The 23,354-nt window shown below is 47.7% G+C and overlaps 1 protein-coding gene, 1 non-coding gene and 1 pseudogene across 4 annotated transcripts; 1 reads left to right on the top strand and 2 right to left on the bottom strand.

Annotated features, from left to right (window-relative positions):
* The first annotated feature begins 264 nt into the window (after positions 1 to 264).
* On the top strand, positions 265 to 1,512 carry LOC138837833 (upstream stimulatory factor 1 pseudogene; annotated as a pseudogene).
* A 6,738-nt stretch (positions 1,513 to 8,250) lies between these two features.
* Positions 8,251 to 21,946, bottom strand: LOC138837860 (polyadenylate-binding protein 4). Of its 3 annotated transcripts, none has more exons than XM_070036878.1 (16): positions 21,754 to 21,946; positions 18,987 to 19,180; positions 18,071 to 18,186; positions 16,713 to 16,852; positions 16,493 to 16,587; positions 15,965 to 16,102; positions 15,279 to 15,374; positions 13,914 to 14,186; positions 13,170 to 13,257; positions 12,956 to 13,075; positions 12,421 to 12,507; positions 12,199 to 12,326; positions 10,728 to 10,821; positions 10,321 to 10,451; positions 10,094 to 10,195; positions 8,251 to 8,551 (listed from the first exon to the last, which is right to left on the bottom strand). In XM_070036878.1, exons 1-15 carry the CDS (start codon positions 21,944 to 21,946, stop codon positions 10,106 to 10,108), a joined length of 1,983 nt encoding a protein of 660 aa, XP_069892979.1. In that variant the 3' UTR covers positions 8,251 to 8,551; positions 10,094 to 10,105. The 3 variants fall into 3 exon arrangements, with proteins under 3 accessions (XP_069892979.1, XP_069892980.1, XP_069892981.1); XM_070036879.1 differs by having other exon boundaries at positions 13,004 to 13,075; XM_070036880.1 differs by lacking the exon at positions 12,421 to 12,507.
* LOC138837867 (small nucleolar RNA SNORA55) lies at positions 14,958 to 15,091 on the bottom strand. The gene has a single exon (XR_011375472.1). It is a non-coding gene; the product is annotated as a small nucleolar RNA SNORA55 (small nucleolar RNA).
* Positions 21,947 to 23,354: the final 1,408 nt, after the last annotated feature.

The following is a 23,354-nucleotide window of genomic DNA, read 5'->3' as shown; positions in this document are numbered from 1 at the left end:
AGGGGGTGTCACGAGGGCCGGAAGCCAGCAACCAGTGAGGGGCTGTCTGCGGCCTAACCGGAAGAGGGGAGTCACGAGGACCGGAAGCCTGCCGCCAGCGAGGGGCTGTCTGCGGCCCGACCGGAAGAGGGGGGTCACGAGGGCCGGAAGGCAGCCGCCTGCTGAAGCAGCCTGCGCGGGTACCTCGCACTTGGGACTGGGCGTTGGAGCGGCAAGGCCCTCTTCCCAAAGACCAGTTTCTTAGCGCTGGCCACTCTCGGAGAGATGAAGGGGCAGCAGAGGGCAGCGGAAGCAGGAGACAAGGCCGCGCAGGTTCACAAGGGAGCAGTGGTTTTGGGCCAGGACCCAGCGGGCGAGGCTGTGGCCGGCCTCTACTCAGCCGCTTCCTTTCCTGTGCTCCAAGTCAGGTATGTCTTCAAGGCCAACCATGAAAACCAGCTGATGTCCAGGGTGGCCCAGGTGTCTGAGGGGCAGGTGGATGGCCAGACAAAAGGCCCTGGCACCATCCGTGGGCACCCTGACGCTCAGCCCATGACCCACGCGGCCATCCAGAGTGCTTTCACCAGCGATGCTGCAGTTGACACCAAGGAGACGGCTGTTGGGCCTTACTGTACTTACTTCCTCAGCCTTGAAGTGGAAGATAGGAAAGGAGGCACTACATCCGGGTCTACAGCTGCCACTGTTAGCAGGAGGCGAGCAACTCCTCCCTTCAACGGGCCGCTCTTGATGACGTCACCACAGGAAGTGCTGGGCGGAAGCCTGCAGTCAGTTGTTCCCAGAAGCCACCCATATTACCCCAAACCACGGTCTCCCTGGACAACTCAAGATGTGGAACGTAGGATTCAACATAATAAAGTGGAGCGCCGCTGCCAAGACAAGATCAACAGCTGGATCATGGAACTGGCCAAGATCATCCCAGACTGCTCTATGGAGTACCCCAAGTCTGGCCCCAGTAAAGCTGGAATTCTATCCAAAGCCTGGGAGTATATCCAGGAGCTTCGACAGAGTAACCAGTGGTTGTCTGAAGAAACACAGGGACTAGTTCAACTGCAGCTGGACAATGATGACCTTCGACAACAGGTTGAAGATCTTAAAACGAAGAATCTGCTGTTACGAGCTCAGTTGCAACACCATGGGTTAGAGGTCACGAATGACAGCAATTTGCAGGGTGCCAGTTCCAGTGGCTCATGCCTGTAATCCTAGCTCCTCTGAGGATCACAGTTCAAAGCCTTTGAGACTTTTACCTCCAATTAACCACCAAAAGTGTTTGTGTTCAGTGGTAGAGCACCAGCCCTGACCGAAAAAACTAAAGGACAACATCCAGACTCTGAGTTCAAGCCCCAGTACTGGAAAAAACACAAAAAGAATTCAGGTGCTTTGGGCTTGAGAACTGGAGAAAGCAACAGCACCCCTTTCTTTATCCACTTGTGGTGTCGGGCTTGGGGAATTTGTAATGTATGTCTTTGATTCAAGCCCCTGTGGTGTAGTATACTGCCATCCTGTGGAACTGTGTATAGGAACCCACAGCCTTGCTTGTCTTCCTCATGCTTCCTGGGCTCTTGTGCTCCTGTTTCACAGTACATGTGCTTTCTCCTTGATGGATTCTGGACACATTAAAGTGGGATTGCCCAGCAGAACTGCTGCTGTCAGGTGATTCTCTGGCTTGCCCCAGGACTCTGGTGCTTCTGTTGGATCTTTGAAGTTTACATGTGTACCTGGCAACTCTGGGGATCAAGCTTAATTAAGAAATAGGGGAAAGGTGCTTAGTGCAGGCTGTTCTCCTGTGAAAGAGAATTGGTCCAACAAATTGCTGAGGCCTCTGAAGTCAGGGAAAAAACAGGCTGGAGCCAGCTTGTCACCTTTTCCCTTATGGCCTCTCTCTCTCTTTTTTTTTTTTTTCTCTTTAAAGTAAAATTGTTTTGAATCCAAAAGACAAAACAAACAAACAAGCTGGGTATTGGTAGCTCACACCTATGATCCTACGTACTCAAGAGACTGAGCACTGAAGATTGTAGTTCAAGTCCAGCCCAGGTAGGAAAATCCATGAAACTCTTAACTCCAATTAGGAAGTGGAGCTGTGGCTTAAGTGGTAGATCACTAGCTTTAAGCAAATAAATAAAAAGCTCAGGTCCTGAGTTCAAGCTCCAGGACCAGCACAAAAAAGAAAAGAAAAAAAAGGAAAGCTAAAGACAAGAAGTGATAAAGGGTTAAATAAAAAGATCTCTAGGGGTTGGGAAGGTGGCTCAGTGGTAGAGTGCTTGCCTTGCATGCCTGAGGCCCTGGGTTCGATTCTTCAATACCACATAAGTAGAAAAAGCCAGAAGTGGTGCCATGGCTCAAGTGGTAGAGCACTAGCCTTGAGCTGAAGAGCTGAGGGACAGCGCGCAGGCCCAGAGTTCAGGCCCCACAACTGACCAAAAAAAAAAAAAAAAAGATCTTTAGGAGAAAAATAGAAAAACCACAATTTTCAATAGAAGATAAGCTAATGAGAAGTTAGCTCTTAAGCCTTTAAAAACAGTAACTTTTGCCAGGTGCCGGTGGCTCACACCTGTAATCCTAGATACTCAGGAGGCTGAGATCTGAGGATCACGGTTCAAAGCCAGCCCGGGGAAGGAAAGTCTGTGGGACACTTATCTCCAATAAAGCACTAGACAACCAGAAGTGGTGCGGTGGCCCAAGTAGTAGAGCACTCGCCTTGAGCTGAAGAGCTGAGGGATAGCGCCCAGGCCCAGAGTTCAAGCCCCATGGCCAACAACCAAAAACCCAGTAACTTTCCCATAGTGGTGCTGCCTTTAAATCTCAGCACTTGAGAGGCAGGAGGATTTCTGCTTTGAGACTGCCCTCTAGCTGTCTGACTGTTTCTATCTGTCTCTGTCTCTGTCTCTTTCACACACACAAGGGAACTTTCCAGTAGAGAAATTTGGCAGACATCTCCATTTCCTTAACCAACTGATTAAAGATAGTATCATCCCTATTTGAGTTGCCATCATGTCCTTCCTTATGGGACTTCCTAACCATATTACTTCTATAGTGTTCCTGCCAAAAGACATAACTTAAATGGAATCATGAGTTTAAGTATCTGTGAGTACAAACTGCGAAACAACCTTAAACACAACTATCCTGTTCCCTGCAAAAAGGTCAAGATCAAAAGAGTCAGTGAGCCAGGCACTGGTGGCTCACACCTATAATCCTAGCTACTCAAGAAGCTGAGATGTGGAGGATTGTAGTTCAAAACAAATTCAGGAGGAAAGCCTGAGACTCCCATCTCTTAACCAAAAAGGTTGGGTGGAAGCATGGTATAAATGGTAGCGCAAGCAAGCTGAACGAGTGGGAGTTCCTGAATTCAAACCCTGGTACCAGTAAACGAAGACAATGAAAACCCCAGAAACTTCCAACGTAAAAGAAGTGTCTAAATACAAGGTATTATCCTTGTCAAATAATAGCTGAAATTACTATAAACTGATGAAATCTATGGCCAGATTACAATGTTTTGTCAATGTTAAATTCCATAATTGTTACTATGGTTCTCTGATTATATGAGGGAACTTTATATATATAATTTTGTGCTAGTCCTGGGGCTTGAACTCAGGCCTCAGCTCAGGTCCTCAGCTATTGTGCTCAAGGCTATTTTGCTCTACCACTTGAGCCACAGCTCTGCTTCTGGCTTATTACTGGTTAATTGGCGATAAGAGTCCCATGGACTTTCCTGCCCAGATTGGCTTCAAATTGTGATCCTCAGATCCCAGTCTCCAGAGTAGCTAGGATTAGAGGTGTGAGCTATCAGCGCCCAGCTTGAGGGAATATTTTTGTTCTTAGGAAATACACTAAAGTATTTGGGAATAAAGGGGGCATGGTATCTTCAGATTACTCAATGGATACATGGTGGGAAAATGTATATGTATATGTATGTATGTGTATGGACATATACATGATTGTACAGTTTGTATGTAGTTACAAAATAAACCATACGGCAAAAAGTAAACTAATAAACAAGTGAAGGACTAAAGGTTGTAATTCCTTGAATTTTCTCTTTTTTTTTAGTACCATGGCAACTTGGGGTGCTCTACCACTTGGGCCACACAGCTTTTTTTTTTTTGTCAGTCATGGGGCTTGAACTCTGGCTTGGGCGCTGTCCCTGAGCACTTCAGTTCAAGGCGAGCACTCTACCACTTGAGCCACAGCACCACTTCCAGTTTTCTAGTGGTTTTATTGGAGATAAGAGTCTCAAGGCCTTTGCTGCCTGGGCTGGCTTTGAACGGAGATCCTCAGATCTCAGCCTCCTGAGTAGCTAGAATTACAGGCATGAGCCACCAGCGCCCTGCTCAGCTTGGCTTTTTTGCTGGTTAACTGGAATGGATTTGTCTGTCTGAGCTTGCTTTAAACCTTGATCCTCAGATCTCAACCCCTGAGTAGCTAGGAGTATAGGCACAAACCATCAGTGTCCAGCTCTTGAATTATTTTGCCAGTCCTGGGGCTTGAACTCAGGGTCTGGGCACTGTCCCTGAGCTTCTTTTGCTTAAATCTAGCACTCTACCACTTGAGCCACAGTACCACTTCTGGCTTTTTCTGTTTATGTGTTACTGAGGAATCAATCCCGGGGCTTCATGCATGCTAGGTAAACACTCATCTACCACTAAGCCATATTCCCAGCCCTTGACTTATTCTTATAATTCTTATTTTACGTTTGAAAACATGTCAAAATAAAATTACCAAAGGGGGAGATACTACAAAGCCATGCATGGTGTACACCTGTAATTGAATCAGGAGGGTGAGGCAGGAAAATTGAGTTCAAGGCCAAATAGGACTCTGGAAAAAGAAGTTTATACCTGTCCATTGTTTACTCTTTCAAATGATTCTAAGCATTTATAGAGCTCCAAGAATACTTGCAGAGGGGCTGGGAAGGTGGCTCAGTGGAAGAGCGCTTACCTTGCATGCATGAGGGCCTAGGTTCGATTCCTTAGCACCACATAAGCAGAAAAAGCCGGAAGTGGTGCTGTAGCTCAAGTGGTAGAGCGCTAGCCTTGAGCTGAAGAGCTGAGGGACAGCGCCCAGGCCCAGAGTTCAGGCCCCACAACAGACAAAAAAAGAAACAAAAGGGAAGTCTGGTGCCCACAAATAGTACAAACCAACACCCAAACCTTTTTCTGAACTAGGAACATGGTTCAACATGGCAAAACACAGCCTAGCAAATATAACGGCTCTGTATTAGAAAATAGGGCAGGAATATATATATATATATATATATATATATATATATATATATATATATATATATATATATATATACACACACATATACACACATATATACAAAATGAACCAACATAGATATTTTTCTTAAGAATTATCAGCTACTAGTTGAGTATTTCTTAGTCAAATTGCTTTGAACCAAGATCTGTTTTCTTACTTTCCTCAGATTTTGGATCATCTGCCTAGATTTTACCAGTTCATTAGCTGATGTGGAAATCCAAAATCTGAAATGAGTTTTATGTAAGCCTTCAAAAGTTTCACAATTTGGAGTGTTCTGATTTATGAGGTGCCATGTATATGTGTATGTGTGCTAGTAAAACTAGTACTGGGATTGGAGCAGCCTCACTCACTTGGTTTACTTGCTCAGCTTGCTTGATCCATTTCTGCCACTTGAGCCCAGCCCAACTTTTGGATTAATGAGTTGAAATCAAGACTTTTTTGGTTTTAAACAAATTCTCTGACCTCAGCCTTCTGAGTAGCTAGATTACAGATGTGAACCATGGGCATGTGGTGTGCACATAATTTTAATATCAAATGACATAAAGTCCTCAGATAATTACAAAGTGAATAAAATCACTCTCCTATCTTTGCTATCCTCAAATCACTAGGATCAGCCAGGTGCCCGTGGCTCAAGCCTGTAATCCTAGCTGTTGAGGAGGCTGACATCTGAGGATTGTGGTTCAAAGCCAGCCTGGGCAGGAAGTCTGTTAGACTCATCTCTAATAAACCACCAGAAAACCAGAAGTGGTGCTGTGGCTCAAGTGGTAGAGCACTTGCCATGAACTGAAGAGCTGAGGGATAGTGCCCAGGCCCAGAGTTCAAGCCCCATGACCGACCCCCCCCAAAAAAAAATCACTAGATCAGTCATATCAGGAGATATATTTTGTAAAATACCATTCATACACAGAATGGCTATTACTTAAAATGTATTCCCAAGCATGTCATCAGGAATGTGAACATGACCCATTTTTCAGCATCACCTGTTTCATAATTCAGTGGCATCAGAATGTCTGTGAAAACTCCAAGAGAAATGAAAAGCAGCAGACGAACTTTGCTTACTCCTTACAGTTTACTGCAAAAACCATGCATTCTAGCATGTGCATATGCTAATACCCAGTTACTTAGCTGTGAACACAGGCAGAGGATGGGAGGGCTAAAATTCCTGTTGTACTTCACATCGTCATTATCTGGACACTACAGTCTATCTCTAGTTTTTCCTTACTTCCCTTAGAACCTGTTTGCCTCCATGTGCCAGGTTCCTTCCCTCTGGGCTTTTTGCTCATTGTTCCTCTCCATTCTGGTTTTGCTTGAGTCCCACCTGGACTCCTGGCTAAATCTGAATCTTTCATACACATTTCTGAACCCCTAACAAGTTTGCACTTGTCATATCCATACCCATTATTATAGAGCTTATAGAATGGGAGCCATTTGGAATGAGTCTCAGGCGCCAGGGCCCAGGCACAGTACTGGCAGTGTCCATTAAGATCCTATACTTCCCTACCTGCGAGGTTTTGGGCAAGGCTGTCTCAGGCCTCTCAGAGCCTTGAGGGCTCAGATATATCCACCAGCACTTAATTTTGAGGGGCTGCTGTCAACCAAATGTATAACCCCTTAAGAAATGTCTGCCAGGAAAGAGACCATCTACTTTGGGGAATTTTAGAGTTAAGAGTCTAGCCCTGGGCTGGGAAGGTGGCTCAGTGGTAGAGCCCTTGCCTTACATGCATGAGGCCCTGGGTTTGATTCCTCAGCACCACATAAGCAGGAAAAAAAAAAAAAGGACGTGTTGCTGTGGCTCAAGCGATAGAGCACTAGCCTAGAGCTGAGAGACAGTGCCCAGGCCCAGAGTTCAGGCCCCAAGACCAGTTAAAAAAAAAAGAGCCTAGCCCTTAGTTGAAAAGGAACCTGTCAAGATGGGGAAAATACCAAAAGTAGGGCCTTAAGGGGAACCTGGCCAGAGGACAGGGAGGACGAGCATGCTGTAAGGACAGGCTCTGCCAAGGCTGACTGACATTGGCCAAAGTTTGTTCCATGTTGCAACAGATCTACAGATCTACCTCCTGAGCATTTTCCCATGCCTGGAGGAAACCTTGGTTGCAAAATGGACTTAAGCTGATATGAGGGGCCAGGACAAACCCCAACATGGCCCAAGGAAGAGCATGTATGAGGAGGTGGGAGGTGAGTGGAGCCAATCAGCCAGCAGGCCTTACCCAATGTCCTGGAGGTGTTAACTCTATTGAAGCTTAGATTTTTTTTCCATTAAAATTAACAAGCAGTTTTAGTAACAATTATGAACATGTTGAGGGGCTAAATCATATTCTATATAAGGTAAATTTCGCTTGGATTATATGGGCAGCACATTCAGATTCTCAGGAATAAGAAACAAATGGTAAGCCGGGCGCTGGTGGCTCACACCTGTAATCCTAGCTACTCAGGAAGCTGAGATCTGAGGATCAAGGTTCAAAGCCAGCCCGGGCAGGAGAGACCGTGAGACTCCTATCTCCAATAAACCACTAGAAAACCGGAAGTGACGCTATAGCTCAAGTGGTAGAGCGCTCGCTCGCCTTGAGCTGAGGGACAGCGCCCAGGCCCAGAGTTCAAGCCCCATGACCGACAAAAAAAAAAAAAAAAAAAAGAAACAAATGGTCACTACTGTATACACAACACAGCTGTATCAGAAAAACAAACAGCACCTTGTAAACTAAGTCTAAAGTTAGAATATTTTACTTGTTTAATAGTTTAATCATAACAGAGTAGGATATTGTCCAGAGAAAAAAATTCTCAAAAAGTAGGCGTTTATAAATTATAACTATTATTCCAAATAAAAGTGAAGCTTAGATTTTTATAAGCCAGACAGACTCAAGGTCTGCTGAGAATACCAGCTTTGAATACTTTAACACAACAGGCACTGTTTTAACTGATCGTATGTAACTGCTATGCATACCTTTTTACACAAGAATTCTTAAAAGTAGAATAGTAGACTACATGGATAAGACACAGGCAATTTCATGGTTTTTTTTTCCTTTATTGAGAAACTTAAGACTTGGTTACGTCAAATAAAACCAATTTCTGGAGGGAAAAAAACCAAAACCCACAATAGAAAAAAAAGTTAACACTGGGCCACAGAACCCAGAGAATATATTCTTATAATTGAAAAATTCTAGGTGCATCATAATTGACCTTTTGATACAAAATGACCTATGACATTTGCAACTGTGATTCTTGGTGTTGAGGTCCATAGGACAAGCTAGGAATCTTCAAACCTCAAGCTGAATTCCATGAGGGGTTATTTGGCTTTTGACTCCTGAAAAGATAAGCACCAACACTATTAAATACATAAAAGAATTCTATATATTCATTGAGCTCCCTGATAAAACACAACTGACATCCTAGACTGTACATTTCAGCACTGTCCTTTGCACATCCCATCTCTGGCCTAAGACTCCTTGGACCTTGATAACCTGAGCATCACCAAGCTGACCTCTACCAATACACCAGCACTGCCCTTACATCCTCTTTCCCTTTATCCCTGTATGGTTTCCCTGGAAGCACCTACTACCTAATGCCAGTGAAATTTCACTCACCTAAGCCCCTGCAGGCAGAGTCCATAACCTTCACAAGTCACCTAGAACACACCCCATACTTGCAATTCAGGCATTTCTCTTCTCTTACTAGAATCATGACAGCCAGGTCTATCTTGTTTTACAAGTATTATACCACCCTACCAATCTCAGGCCAAACTGAGTATGCCAATGTGCCAGTACTGGGACTTGAACTCAATGCTGCTCCTTAGCTTTTGCATTTAAAGCTGGTGTTCTTTTATCACTTGGGCCACAGCTTCACTTCTGGCTTTTTTGCTGGTTAAATTGAATATAAGGTTCTCAGGGACTTTCCTGCCACTAAGTGTAAGCCATCAGCAATGGGCTCTCCATTGTAATTCTTCACAACAATTGACAGGTGATAGAAAGACTCAGGTCAAATGGCAAAATGTACTGGTGGTCTTGCCTATAATCCTAGCTATCCAGGAGGCTGTGATCTGAGGACTGTGGTTTCTAACTTAGCCCAGGCAGCAAAGTCAGTTCAAACTCTCATCTCCAATTAACCACCTACCAGAAACCAGAAATGATGCTGTGGCCCAAAGTGACAGAGCTCTTTACTTAAGCAAAGAAGCTCAGGGACAGCACCCAGACTCAGAGTTCAAGCGCCAGATTGGGGTCAGGAAGAAGCCGTGAGTGGGTATGGTGGCACTCTCCTTGTAATCAAGGTTGAGACAGGAGTATGGAGAGTCTTGAGTATGGAGAGGAGTATGCAGCCTGGGCTGCAGAGTAGACCTATCTCAAAAAAGGTGGAAGGTTCATGCTTATAATCCTAGTTACTCAGGAGGCCAAAATCTGAGGATTGTGGTTCAAAGCCAGCCTGGGCAGGAAAATCAGTTGAGACTCTTACCTCCAATAAAACCACCAGAAAACTGGAAGTGGCATTGTGGCTCAAGTGGTAGAGCAAAAGCTTTGAGCTGAAGAGCTTAGAGACAGTGCCCAGGCCTAGAGTTCAAGCCCCATGACCAAAAAAAAAAAAAAAAGTAGAAAATAAAATAGCTAATAAACATTGGGGCTGGGAAGGTGGCTCAGTGGTAGAGTGCTTGCCTTGTATGCATGAGGTTGGATTCCTGGGTTTGATTCCACAGCACCACATAAGCAAAAAGAAAAAAAGCCAGAAGTAGTGCTGTGGCTCAAGTGGTAGAGCACTAGCCTAGAGCTAAGGGACAGTGCCCAGGCCCAGAGTTCAGGCCCCACAAACGGACCCCCCCAAAAAAATAAATAAAAATTAAAAAAATAGCTAAACATACGTTTTTCCTTGTCTAAGAGGTAGCAGCAGCAACAGCGCCCACCTTCTGGGCAGCTTCTTTCTTGGCATGATGAGCCTGTAGAACTGCTACAGCTTCATCTACCTGTGAGAGAAATGTCCAGGTAGTCAATGACTTGGAGAGACCCTTGGCCCCACTTGTGTCCAATATTCCCTCATTCTTCCCTCGCTGAGAACAGAAGCCACTCACAATTGTGAGTAGCAGCTCACCTTGGAGCGGAGGGACTCCGGGGACTCCAGCATGTGCAGCAGCTCAGAGTTGTCGATCTCCAGCAGCATCCCTGTGATCTTTCCAGCCAGATTTGAATGCATTGTTTGGATAAGGGGAAACAAACGTTCTCCTGTTGGGCAAAGCAAAAAAAAAAAAACCACATGAAATGGAAGCTGGGCGCTGGTGGCACATGCCTGTAATCCTAAGTATACAGGAAGCTGAGATCTGTGGCTTAAGGTGGCAGAGTGCTAGCCTTGAACAGAAAAGCTAAAGGACAGTGTCCAGCCCCTGAGTTCAAGCCACACCTTACACACATACTACACTCAAACACACATCCATACACACCAAATTCCACTGAATAGATTGGTCCAGGTTGCCCTCTCCTGGAAGCAGGTGGGATACTTACCCAACATCTGTTTCTGTTCTTGGGGGGGTGCTGCAGCCAACATGGAGGCTGTTAGAGGCTCTTGCCCCTGTACATGGACTGCAGGCTGGGGTGCCTGGAAACAGAAAAGCAAGCCAGTCAGCACCAAGAACAGGATGCTTGGCCACACCTGTACACATACCTATGTACACTTGTTTTCAAAGGACCACTTCTGTTGGGAGTAGGATGGGGCTCAGGTGAGGAGCAGAAGGGCTTAGACATAAAAACATAACAACTTACAAATAAACAGTATATTATCAGAAAGAGAAAGTGAAAAGCATGCTGACATTTCACTTGAATTACCAAGGATTTATGTTGTGTATCACGCCATACCTTTTCCTGAAAGAACTCCCATTAGGGTCTATTCCCATACAAATTTGGGTCAGTGTGAATCAGTGAATAGCAAAACATAATTGACCCCCTTATCAGCTGTATTTTTTTTGGGGGGGAGGGGGGTCCGTTTATGGGGCCTGAACTCTGGGCCTGGGCACTGTCCTTCAGCTCTTCAGTTCAAGGCTAGTAGTGCTCTACCACTTGAGCCACAGCGCCACTTCTGGCTTTTTTCTTTCTGCTTATGTGGTGCTGAGGAATCGAATCCAGGGCCTCAGGCATGCAAGGCAAGCGCTGTACCACTGAGCCACCTTCCCAGCCCTATCAGCTGTATTTTTACCAGAGAGATGTAGATATTTATCATATCAAATAATTGATTTATGGTGTTAATGTAAGTCACAGACCTAAAAAGTACAGCCAATACTGGTGGCTCTCATCTACAATATAAGCCTAGCTATTGCTCAGGAGGCTGAGATCTGAGGATCGTAGTTCAAAGCTAACCAGAACTTTAAGTCTGAGACTCTACCAAGTGGCTCACTGGGACACCATTGGCCACAGAGCTGGGAATCTATCCTGGCTTACGTGCCTTTCACCTCTTATTGACCTTGGTTCCAACCCCTCTTGAAGAGAAGCAAAGGCTCAAGTAGACCACTCGATGTGAAAGTGACCTGAAGGCTCCAACTGAGTGACATGTGTATCACAAAAGGAGAGTAGGAATCGCTCACTGCCTCTTGTTGAGAAGATCTGGGTAAACTGTGACCAGACCACCCACAAAACAAGCACCTACAGAGCAAGTATGTAGTACCAGTTGGGGGCATCGGAAAACAGCCCCCTTTTTTTGAGGGGAGGGTCTGTCCTGGGGCCTGGAACTCTGGGCCTAGACACTGTCCCTCAGCTCTTCAGCTCAAGGCTAGTACTCTACCACTTAAGCCATAGCCCCACTTCTGGTTTTCTGGTGGTTTATTGGAGATAAGTCTCATGGACTCTTATGTGGTGCTTAGGAATTGAACCCAGGGCCGCATGCATGCAAGGCACGTACTCTACCATTAAGCCACCTTCCCAGTCCAGAAAAGCATCTTTTAAACCAAGTAGGAATAGGGACACACAGTATGGTGGGTCTCACCTGCAGAGGCTGTATGGCAGGGTGGGGGCTGCGGACACTGGAGGCATACTTGTAGGGTGCCACAGCCCGAGGAGCAGCAGCAGCAACTGCAGCACGAGGTGCTAGGTTGGGCACAGCTGTGGGAACACCTTACAGAAAGAACAAGTACAATTAAAGCCCATCAGTCTGAGCACAGACCCGTCAAATCCCATCTTTCCCCCTTCTGTGAGCACCCAATACCACCTCCAGACTGGCAGCTGTCAGTCAGCCCTTGCTGGGCGGCACCAGCCCCACCAAAGTCCATAGCCAAGCGGTCCGGGCACTCAGACCCTACAACAGACCAGCAAATGCACATCAGTGTTGGCAGCAGATGTCCAACTGGCCACGTCCCACGGAAGGAGAAAAGTCCAATGTGTGTTCGCAGTCATGTCATACAGGGGTCACTACTGCTACTTTCAAGCCAAAGGACAACACACAACTCTCCACATTTTGGAATACATACACACTCTGGACGTCAGCTTTCTTGTACCCTATCCCACCTGAAAGAACAAGCTATCTCTGCAATCATCCAGTAAGCAACCTTTACAAGTCACCAATGAGCAAAGAACATTGATCAACACATCAGGACACACTGGCTCTCTGCTCCTAAGCACAGATACCTACCCTAAATACACAGGACAGAACCAGGACTCAAATGAGCCCCACAAACTGACCCAGAGAGGGCAGAGCTAGTCATCCTGACTCCCTCCTCCCCGCTCCTACAAGCCAGTTTGCTCACCGACTCTCTGAGTGGTAGTAGGGAGGCCACGAGAGGCCGGAGCATTACCAGTTGGAGCCAGATGGCGAAGAGTTGGACGAGGCCCAGACTGGCGAATGGCACTTGGCATTCCTTGGAAGCCTGGTGAAGAGACAAACAATGATAAAGAGAAGCTAGGTGACCTCTTGGGGGACATGTAGGCAAAGTAGGTAGAATTGGGCTCTCTACTACCTACCTTGAGGTCTCCCGCCTTGCTGCCAGCGTGGGTTAGGCCTCATTTGTGCTAACTGGTTAGGGGTGTAATATGGAGGTCTTCCCTGAGCCTGGATGGAAAAATACCCAAGTCTCTTATTATAAGGATTGAAACCCATGCCTGCAAATCTGACCTAACCACTAGGCTGCAGGCTAATTCCTTTTTTGTGTGTGTTGGTCCTGGGGCTTGAACTCAGGGCCTGAACATTGTCCCTGAACTTTTTTTTTGGGTCCAGTCGTGGGGCCTGAACTCTGGGCCTGGGTGCTGTCCCTCAGCTCTTCAGCTCAAGGCTAGCGCTCTACCACTTGAGCCATAGCGCCATTTCCGGCTTTTTTCTTTTTGCTTATGTGGTACTGAGGAATCGAACCCAGGGCCTCGGGCATGCAAGGCAAGTGCTCTACCACTGAGCCACCTTCCCAGCCCCGTCCCTGAACTTTTTTGTCCAAAGCTATTCTTCTAGCCACAGCCCCACCTCTAGCCCTTTGAAGGTTAACTCTGATACTTTCCTGCCAAAGTCTGGCCTTGAATCTCAATCCTCAGATCTCAGCCTCCCCAGTAGCCATGATTACAGATTCCCAGCTTCCATCATTTTGTTTGGAAGGCCTCTTATGCTAGTTTTTTTTTTTTTAATTTTTTAAGTATCAGAATCTAAAATTCCCTTTCTCCAACTACCACAGCAAATCGGAGCAGCTGTCATGGCATGTCTTGGTCATGTGGCAGACCCACCTGTGGAACTGCTGGCACAAAATAGCCACCAGCTGCAGGCTGGAACTGATTCAAGATGGCATTGGCAGGGAGTGCTCTCATCCCGGCCACCCGCTGCATATACTGGTTTGTCAGGTGAGCCTTTCTTTCTTCCTTCCTCTGGGCCAGGGCAACATACAGAGGCTTGGAGCCAACAATGCGTCCATTCATCTCAGTGACTGCTTTGGTTGCTTCTTCAGGGGAAGAGAAGCAGACGAAGCCAAACCCTTTGCTCCTTCCATCCTCTAGCATCACCTATACAACATGAGGGCACTAACTTCAGAAAAAGTGCAGCAGAGGAGCAGCTGCCTAGCTAAACCAAGAAACCTGATTTTTGGGCACAAGTTACCAAGTTTGGTCAAGGGTTCAACAATGACTACTAATAGTCACAACTTCTAACATACCTGGGCATTTCCTATTTCAAGTCTTCAAGAAGCACTAATATCCTTCAAAACTATGTGACTAGTGGTAAAACCCAGAAGCCAAAGATGCTTCCTGATACCTAAAGGCATAGCTAAAACTGAGCATCCATAAGGCATTTAAATTTTTTTTAATATTGAGAGTTTAAGCTCAGGGGCCTCTTGCTTGCTAGAGGTCACTTGAATCACACCCCCAGTCTTCCTCAAGAGATCGACAGGAGTGTTGAAAAATATAGGTGTTTAACAACTTATTTATAGAACTCATCTGGTCCAAGCTCTTAGCAAGGTTAGGATAACGCTTTTGAAATAGCAAATGCAAGCAGATAACTCAGGAAGACAGAGGATGGTTGATTTGTTCAGTCAGAGGTAACAGCAAGAAAAACTGGGCAAACTTAGCCAGAGATCGATCACCTTACCCCAAAGAAGTGATATGGCAGGGCCAAGGTCGCCAGCCCCGCCACCCTCATTCTTATCACTCAAAGGACTTGTGAGAACAAGCAAACGATAAATACACCGCAAACTATGGAAAACCAAACTTTCCACTTCATTTTTTCCATAGGTCTCAATTCTAGCTCTAAATTTTCCAAACACCTTCACAGTCAGGGAGAAATGTGGCAGAGTTGTAGAGACAGGCCCCAAGACACATGGAAAACAACCTGTCTGGATATCCTCTGCTTGTAGTGTAGCACCCGCTGTCCCCATCCCAGCACCAAGCAGCGGGCATGGGAAAGATGTGGGTGCTTTGGAGCTACAGGGAGTCCCTGGGTCAGATTCCACACTCCATAGTGGGATGACAGCACAAGACAAATCTGTTGGAATACTCAACTATTCTCAGCACTATCAACCTAATTTAGATGGAATAAATGCCGATAAACCTAGAAGAGGATATTCTGCTTTTAATGCTAACATCGCATACATAGCAAAATACCTTAGCACTGGTGATTGAGCCAAAAGGAGAAAATTCTTTTCTTAATTTCTCATCATCAATGGTATCGTCCAAGTTCTTAATGTAGAGATTCACACCCTGAAAGAGCAATACCACTATTAGTAACACACCTCCACATAGATTATTCTCCAAGACTACAAATCCCCAAATGTGGTCCTCAGACCAGCAGCCACATCCTTGTGACTTGTTAGAAATGAAATTCTTGCCAGGTACGGAGGTACACGCCGGCAATCCCAACACTCAGGAGACTGAGGAAGACCATAAATTCAGGGTCAGCCTGGGCCTGAGACTTCCAAAGAAAGAAATTTCTTGGGCAGGTTCCCAACTAAACCAATCAGGCAAGAACCTCTGGGACTGACCCAGCAATCTGTGTATTAAGGTCCCAGAGGAATCTGAGCGTATTTAGAAATGAATGCTACAGGACATCACTCCCATAAAGTAATATCAAGAAAAAACCCACACAGAAAAAAGAACAGTAAGTGGAGAGCCCAAATCGTGTCCTTGGTTCGGTAATTTTGCAGCATATCTGGATGGTATACATCCCTTTCAATGTCATCCTCAGTGGGAAAAATAAGAGAGATGCTAAGTCCCCTAAGACAAAGCCTGCTTCACTTAAATGTGATCTGTTAATTCCCTTGCATCGGTATGCTGATCCAAGCCCACCTCACCTGGTATCGGCTTATTCTCTCCTGTTTCAGCTGTTCAAATTTCCGCTTTAGTTCAGCCTGCCGTTCTACTTTCTTCTGTGCACGGCCTACAAATATAGCTTTCCCACTGATTTCCTTTCCATTCATTTCTTCCACGGCCTAGAGAGGAAATCCATGTCTTTAAGCCACATTGGGGAGACAGACCTTGTTAAATCTAACCAACTATTTGTTCTGAGAAAAAATGCCATCTCTGAAGTCTGCTAAACAAATCCACAACTCGTTCAAGCGTTTGTTTTTCTGGTAGTTAAGTTAACCTTACTGCTCTCTAGGTTCAGCGCCCTCAACCTATGCAAGGGAGCAAACACCTGCCCTAGGTTTTAACAGCTGAGGTGACCTCCTAGTGCATTTGCTTGAAAACAGCTAAATGATCCAGTAGCTGTGGAAGCCCCTAAGAAAGATAATTGCAGACAGTACAGGAAGTGTGTACCACTCCAGCTCTGCCTACTCTCTGCAACCACCTCCTGTATGTTCCCACACTGTTGTACTCACCTTATTGGCATCCTCGTGTTTTTCGTAACTCACAAAGCCGAAGCCTTTGGATTTCCCGCTGGGATCTCTCATCACCTTGACACTGAGAGTCTTACCTATTAGCAAAGGACATGAAGGTCACACCTCTATCATGGCAAGGAAAAGACCTCTCTAGGAATCTTGTTGAAGCAAGTCTCTAGCTGAACCCAGATGGACAATGTGAGCATGGACCCCAACTTACCAAACTGGCTAAATAGCTCTTTCAGATTCTCATCATCCACCTCTTCCCCAAAGTTTTTGATATAGACATTCGTGAATTCCTTGGCTTTGGCTCCAAGTTCAGCTTCACGCTCTTTGCGAGACTTGAATCTCCCTACAAACCTATAAGAAAAACAGTGAACAGCAATCACTTCAGGGAACAAAAAGTCTTCTAAGGGCCCAAAGGAATGCAGTTAAAGGCTCACAGGAGAGGTTAAAACACGAGGTCCCCATCCACCAGCAAGAGAGCAAGCTCAGAGATGTCCCGTTCCCAGCAGAAAGAAAAGAGGCAGGACTACCCTGGAAGGAAGGACCAGCCCCAGGGCTCCTGGCTCAGACCAGGGCTGCTCCTACCACATCACAACTGCCTTCGTGAAGAAACCTGATGACCACATTTTTAAAACGTTCATTTCTGTGCATCTACGTAAATGCAAAGAAAAAGGTCTGGAAGGATATAAACCAAACTGTTAACAGCGGTTAGTCCTAGGAGTGAGATTACTAGACATCGCTTAAAGGAAAAAAAGAAAAAAAGAAAAAAAAAGGTATTCACACTGTATATATAAGAAAATATGCACTTGGATTTTCTATTTTTTTTCTAGTGATACCTGTAGAACTCACTGCTGGGCACAGACATCAGAAACACAACCCATCCTCTGGTTTATTCAATGCCACAAAGGACAGAAATAACTTGATTGTGACAGCCAAGGCATGTGGTCCCTCCTTCTCCCCACATGGCTCTGCTGTCCCTTCTCTCCATTCCACAGGAGCAACCACAACAAAGCAACAGGATGTTAAGAAGTATCTCTGGAAAGAATGGGTTTTTCGTCTTAACCAAATTATTACTGGGGAGCCAGCCATGTATTGGTCAGAGTCCTGCGTTAGAGGCTGGAGAACTAGAGGGACAATTTGGCATCAACAATTAGCAAAGACTCATGGAGAGACAAGAGTCCAATGAAAGCCAAGGTCATTTAGCTAGTATACAGCTCCTGGTCAGCACAGGGCCCTCTCCACTCTGCCACTGGCCAAGACCCCTGCTCAGAGTAGGCTTAGAGCTGTCTTCCAGCCAGCCCTAGTTGCTGGTGCTCACAAAACCCACAGACAAATGCCTTTAAAAGGGAGAGGCAGCAGGCAGGCCATGGCTTGGGCAGGGAGCCCACCTTGGCGAGTCAAAAGGGCTGCCATGGCTCAGGCAGGGAGACTCACCAGCCCTGGAGTGGAGAGGTAGGAACAGGCCACACTTGGGCCGAGAAACCAGTAGCCGCCTTGTCTGTGCCAGTTAATACCGAGGTGGGGCCACTGCTGGCTCATGCGATCGTTGTTGCTCCGGACTGGGACACTCACACTTTGCGGTCATTGAGGAGCATGCCATTCATCTTCTCGATGGCCTTGTCAGCAGCCTCTTGGGTCTCGAAGTGGACAAAGGCATAACCCTTAGAGCCGTTCTCATCACACACCACCTGCCAAAGGATACAGCATGCTTCAACATCACTGGCCAGCTCCAGAGATGCACCTTTGTGTTCCAAGGCAGCCCCCCAACTGCTCCAGCTGCTATCTCATAGTAGAAATACGACAGACACCTGGCAGGTATCTTTCCTTACAAACAGTGGTTGCCACCAGGCTGCTACTATTCCTAATGTTTTCTTAGTAAAAGACATTTAAAAGATCTGAACAAAACCTAGAGCTATAGAAAGACAAACCATTTTCCAACTCACACAGGGATTTTAATCTAGTTGGTGTCAGACATAGTAGCTATGTGGAACACTTTGTAAAACTTCCATGGTAGCTATGTACTAAGAGCTGCACACCCAGAACTCTGGACAATGCCTGTAATCCTAACTGCTTGGGAGGATGAGTAGTTTGTAGCTAGCCCAGGCAGAAAAAGACCTGAAGACTCTACCTCCCAAGTCCTAGGGTTTGAACTCAGGGTCTGGGAGCTGTCTGAGCTTTTTTGCTCAAGCCTAGCACTCTACCACAGTGCCAATTCTGACTTTTTTTGGCACTTAACTGGAGAGAAGAACCTCATGGATTTTCCTGCCCACACTGGATTTAAAACGCAACCCTCAGATCTCAACCTCCGCCTCCTCAGTAGCTAGGGATTATAAATACCCAACACCTATAGAAATCTTTTGCTGAGATTTCATTTCTTACATTAAAAAAAAAATAAATCACCATAAGCTGTCATTTCCATTTCTAAAGCAGTTCATTAGTTCAAGATTCAAGTTCATTTTTCTACTGAAATCATTTAATCAGTGTTTACCTTGCAGGACAGAATATTTCCAAAAGCGGAAAAAGTATCATAAAGTGCCTTGTTATCTATAGATTTGTCCAGGTTCTTGATGAAGACATTTCCCACACCAGATTTTCTCAAAGAGGGATCCCTCTGAGACCACATGATCCGGATTGGCTTTCCCTTAATCACATCAAAGTTCATGGTGTCCAAGGCCCGCTCAGCTGTGAAAGAGAAACACAGTTTGAGAATTCAAATAACGCAGGTAAGTAACTGCCACCATCCAATGACTTCACTTTTTCAAAGTAAATGGCCTTCATATTCATAGCACCATGATTCTAATACCTCACCTCTGACCAAGTTTTACCATTTATAGAAGACACTTTTGTAGCCTATCACCAACCCATGTGGAACAACTAAAATGATCCCTGAGCACTGGTGGCTCAGGCCTGTAATCCTATAATCTGAGGATAGCAGTTCAAAGCCAGCGTGCGCAGAAAAATCCATCAGACTCATCTCCAATAAACTACTCAGAAGAAGCAGGAAGTGGTGCTATGGATCAAGTAGTAGAATACCAACTTTGAACACAAAGATGCTCAGGGACAATGCCCAAGCCTGAGGACTGGTCAAAACAAAGAGAAAATAATACGTTTTTTTTTTTTACTTGGGCCCAACTTCAATTTCTAAAGTATAGAAATTGTTCTTAGCACCACCAGGGCAAGAAAAATAGATAAACCCACCTCATCATTGCTCAACAGTAGAGCAGTCAGGCCTGTACCTGGTGGTATCAGGCCTTTCAAAGTTTTCATCTGAGTTCAGTGAATTCTAGGAATTTGATGATCCCAGACTCCTATGACCCTGCTCTCCATCCAGTGGGATGTCTCTTACCCACATCCAGGAGCCTACTGCAGAGCCAAATAAAGGATCAGGAACACTGCTCTTCACTAATAGCAACAAGGACACCCCAATCTGATGGCTGCTTCTCCTTAGATTATCTCATCACAATCACTTCACTGCTACAGTGACATCACCCAGAACCTCCCCTACAAGAAAGGCTACGCTGCTTCCAAAACAGGACAAGGACTTTGGGGCACGGGCAGAGCATGTGCCTAGCATGTTTGAGACCCTGGGTCTCGCCCCCATCACCAGTTCCACAAAAAGGGAGAAAAAAAACAAAGTTTCTTAAAACTCTGCCCAAGTTAAACTGTCTATAATCAGCCAAGAATTTATTTTTACTCTTTCATCTCCATTAACTTTTCCTGAGGTTTATGGGAAGGGGTAGACTGGGCAAAGCTGATGACAGGACATATCTACCAAGTAAGAAAAAGTTCAAGTACAGGAGTTTACCTATGGTGGCCCTGGAAGACACTCACCGTGGGCCTTCAAGCTACTTCACTAATTAGCAGTAAAGGAACCCATTCCAACCCTGTTCCTGGTCTTTTTCCAGACAGCACTGAACAGGCCCAGTTGGCTTAGTCTGACAAATCTAGGCACTTATTTATAGCAGGGAGAAGTCCTGCAGAGGTATGCGTTGGCAGACAAGCTGACCAATGGCTTCTGCTATCTACAAGTGACTTTTGTTCAGAAGAGTGAAGGCACAGGCAAGATCCAATGCACCCCACAATGTCCCCTAAAAAAGCTACACTGGGCTACCTCTACCTTTTGGGATCCTGTGGCCAGAGCGAACTCAGCTCAGAGCATGCTGGACTGACAGGAACTATAACCAATCCTTAGTCAGTTGCAAATGGCCAGTGCACGGGCAGTGAACAAAAATTGGAGACCAAGTAATAGGGGACCTGGAGATCCTGTCACAAAATGGCTTGTTTCTTCCAGTAACACACACTCCAGTTTCCCACTTGATTTAGAGGCTCACGCAGCTGGACAGGGCTTCTTTCCTCTGTGCTCCCTCCTCTCACACTTGTGGCACTCATGCTCCATGTGAAGGCTGCAATCAGGTGACTGAACACCACCTTCTGCAGTTCCTTGCTTTGTAGGAGTCCTACTTTCTTCAGATGAAATGAAGTAAAAAGGCTGACAAGCATAAAAGCACCATTCACAGGTGAAGCAAATAGTTGCCGCCAGTCCAGTAAATTGAAGTGACACTTTAAGCCTGGGCTACCTGGGTAACTTTCTCCACACCTTAGAGCTTCACCCAAGAGCTGAGAACTACACACCAGTAGCCAACAGCAGGCAGCTGGCCTGGTCCTAAAAGTTCTGATAGCATAAACACAGCCCCCTGAGTCCACTGCACACAACCACCTCTCTTAACAGCCCCAAATCAAAGACTCTAGTACAGGTTAAAGGTGGTGTGGGGGGGGGGGAGGGAGGGGAGAGATGCAGGCAGTAGCTTTGCAAACTTTTGCAGGGCACTGTTCAGTCCTTTGAAGAGTCTGTACCCACTGACCAGGGTAGGGTCTGGCACAGGCCCTACCTCATCTGAGTAAGGCCAGACATTGGAGTAACAGTTACTTCAACGTGCAAATTTACAGCCTCCCGGAGATCCAATCCCCACCCCCTCTCCCATTCAGTAGCCCAAGGTCATCGACCAGTTAGCAAGTGGTGGAAGAAGCAGGTCTGAAAAGGGGGGAGGGGAGGGGAGTGGCGTCATGACACCACACCGGGCTCGGTCTACACCTGCATGCGGGGCTCTCCACTGTGGCTTCCGGGGCTACAAGCTGTCGTGAGCCGCCCTCCCCCTCCCTCCCTCCCACCTCTACCCAGCGATCGGGCCCAACCTAGATGACTCCCAGGGTCCCCTGGGATCCCACGAGGATGTGCGGGCACCGCGTGTACTCACCGTCAGCTGGCTGCTGGAAGTTGACGTAGGCATAGCCCAGAGAGCGGCGGGTGATCATATCGCGGCAGACCCGGATGGACAGCACAGGCCCCGCAGGACTGAACTTTTCGTACAGCATGGCCTCGGTGACGTCCGAGTGCAGGTCGCCCACGTACAGGGAGGCCATGGGGTAGCTGCTGGCTGCAGCGTTCATCTCCCCGCCCCCCACCACCCCGAGCCCCGCCAGGAGGACTTCTTACTGGGGACCCACTGCAGGACAAAAGGGGGCTCCTCTCGGGGCCGTGGCCCGCCCGCGCCGCGGCTCACAGGTGGCAGGCGCAGCGCGGCACCGGCAGAGGCGGGTCGGCTCGCCCGGGACCGCAAAAAGACGACGAAAACCCCCTCGAGACAAAGGCGTTCCCCGCGAGCACCACGGCCCTGCCCCGCGACTCTGCAACGTGCGGCGGTCCCGGCTTTGGAAGTCCGAAATTAAAGGAGGAAATGCACAGCCGCGCAGAAAAAGAGACGCTCCCGGCGAGCGCGGGGGCTCCTGGCCGGGGGGAGGGCAGGCTCCACCTCCCGCGGGGCCGAGGCTGCGCGCGGCCCGGGGGCCACGCGTCTCCCGATAAATATAGGCCCCGGGCTCCCGGCGGTTTAAGATTACAGCCGCCCGGGCAGGGGGAAACTGAACCTGTGCGGGAGCGGATCCGGCCAGCCCCGGGCGGCGGCGGCGGCGGCGGCGGCGAAGGGCAGCGCGGACACGTGGTGCGCCGGCCGGCGGCGCGGGGGGCGCGGGTGCCACGCGGCGGGCTGCGGGCGGGCGCGGGAAGAGGCGGGACGCGCGGGCCGGGGGGCGGCTCACCACCACACACGGGCGGACGCGGGAAGGCGCGGCGGCGCGGCGGCGCGGGGCAAGGCCGGAAGCGTGCGAAAATGACTCCCCTGCAGACGACTCGCGGCGCCCGTGCCCCGCTCGGCTCTTTCTCCTCCTGCGGGTGGCGGCTGCGCCTCGGGCTCGGCGCGGCTTTTTTGTCTTTTCCTCCCCTTCCCTCGAGGTTTTTCTCGCGTCTGCAGATTCCCCACCCTCCCCCTCCCTAATCTTTTTCTCTTTTTCTGGCTTTAGGCGGCGGAGCCCGAAAGCGGAGCAAGCTGCGGCGACCCGGGACGGAGAGAGGCGGCCGGAGCAACCACCGCTCCATTTATACCCGCCCGCCCCAGGCGCTGCTGGTCGAAGGGCGCCTTGCGACCTGGGCGCAGTCGTGCCCGCCCACTCGGCTCGGGGGCCCGGGGCGGGGCGGCCACGCGAGAGCGACCTGGCGCGGCCGTGCTGCGCCACAGCGCCACCTGGCGTCCGGAGGACCGTCCGCCCGCGCCGGCCCAAGACCCCGGGGCCTCTTTCGCTAATAGGTACGTCCAGGGCCGCACTGGGCTGGCTCCTCGCCACCCGCACCCTGCACTTTGCAATCGACCCCCCCCCCCACGCCGTGAATCGAATCTCGAAGTGATTTCACCCACCTGCCTGATGCATAAAACATCTATGGGATGCCTACCATGAAATAATAGGTGGTTCGATTTGGAAATGTTTGGACCTCAGTACAAAGATTGAAGTTTGGGGACCATTT

This window comes from Dipodomys merriami, unplaced genomic scaffold, assembly GCF_024711535.1.
Source record: "Dipodomys merriami isolate MVZ:Mamm:240054 unplaced genomic scaffold, mDipMer1.0.p SCAF_277, whole genome shotgun sequence".
Classification (NCBI taxonomy): domain Eukaryota; kingdom Metazoa; phylum Chordata; class Mammalia; order Rodentia; family Heteromyidae; genus Dipodomys; species Dipodomys merriami.
Note: the sequence above shows the minus strand (reverse complement) of the source record. Positions and strands in the feature narration are given on the sequence as shown.

Excerpts from the sequence above, each read along its gene's own strand:
- LOC138837860 (XM_070036878.1), bottom strand. The coding sequence starts at position 21,946 with ATGAACGCTGCAGCCAGCAGCTACCCCATGGCCTCCCTGTACGTGGGC. Across the intron at positions 16,853-18,070 it reads CTCCTCAATGACCGCAAAGT|GTTTGTAGGGAGATTCAAGT; the intron begins GTGAGTGTCCCA and ends TTTTTCTTATAG. Across the intron at positions 12,508-12,955 it reads TACTACCACTCAGAGAGTCG|GGTCTGAGTGCCCGGACCGC; the intron begins GTGAGCAAACTG and ends GGTCTGTTGTAG.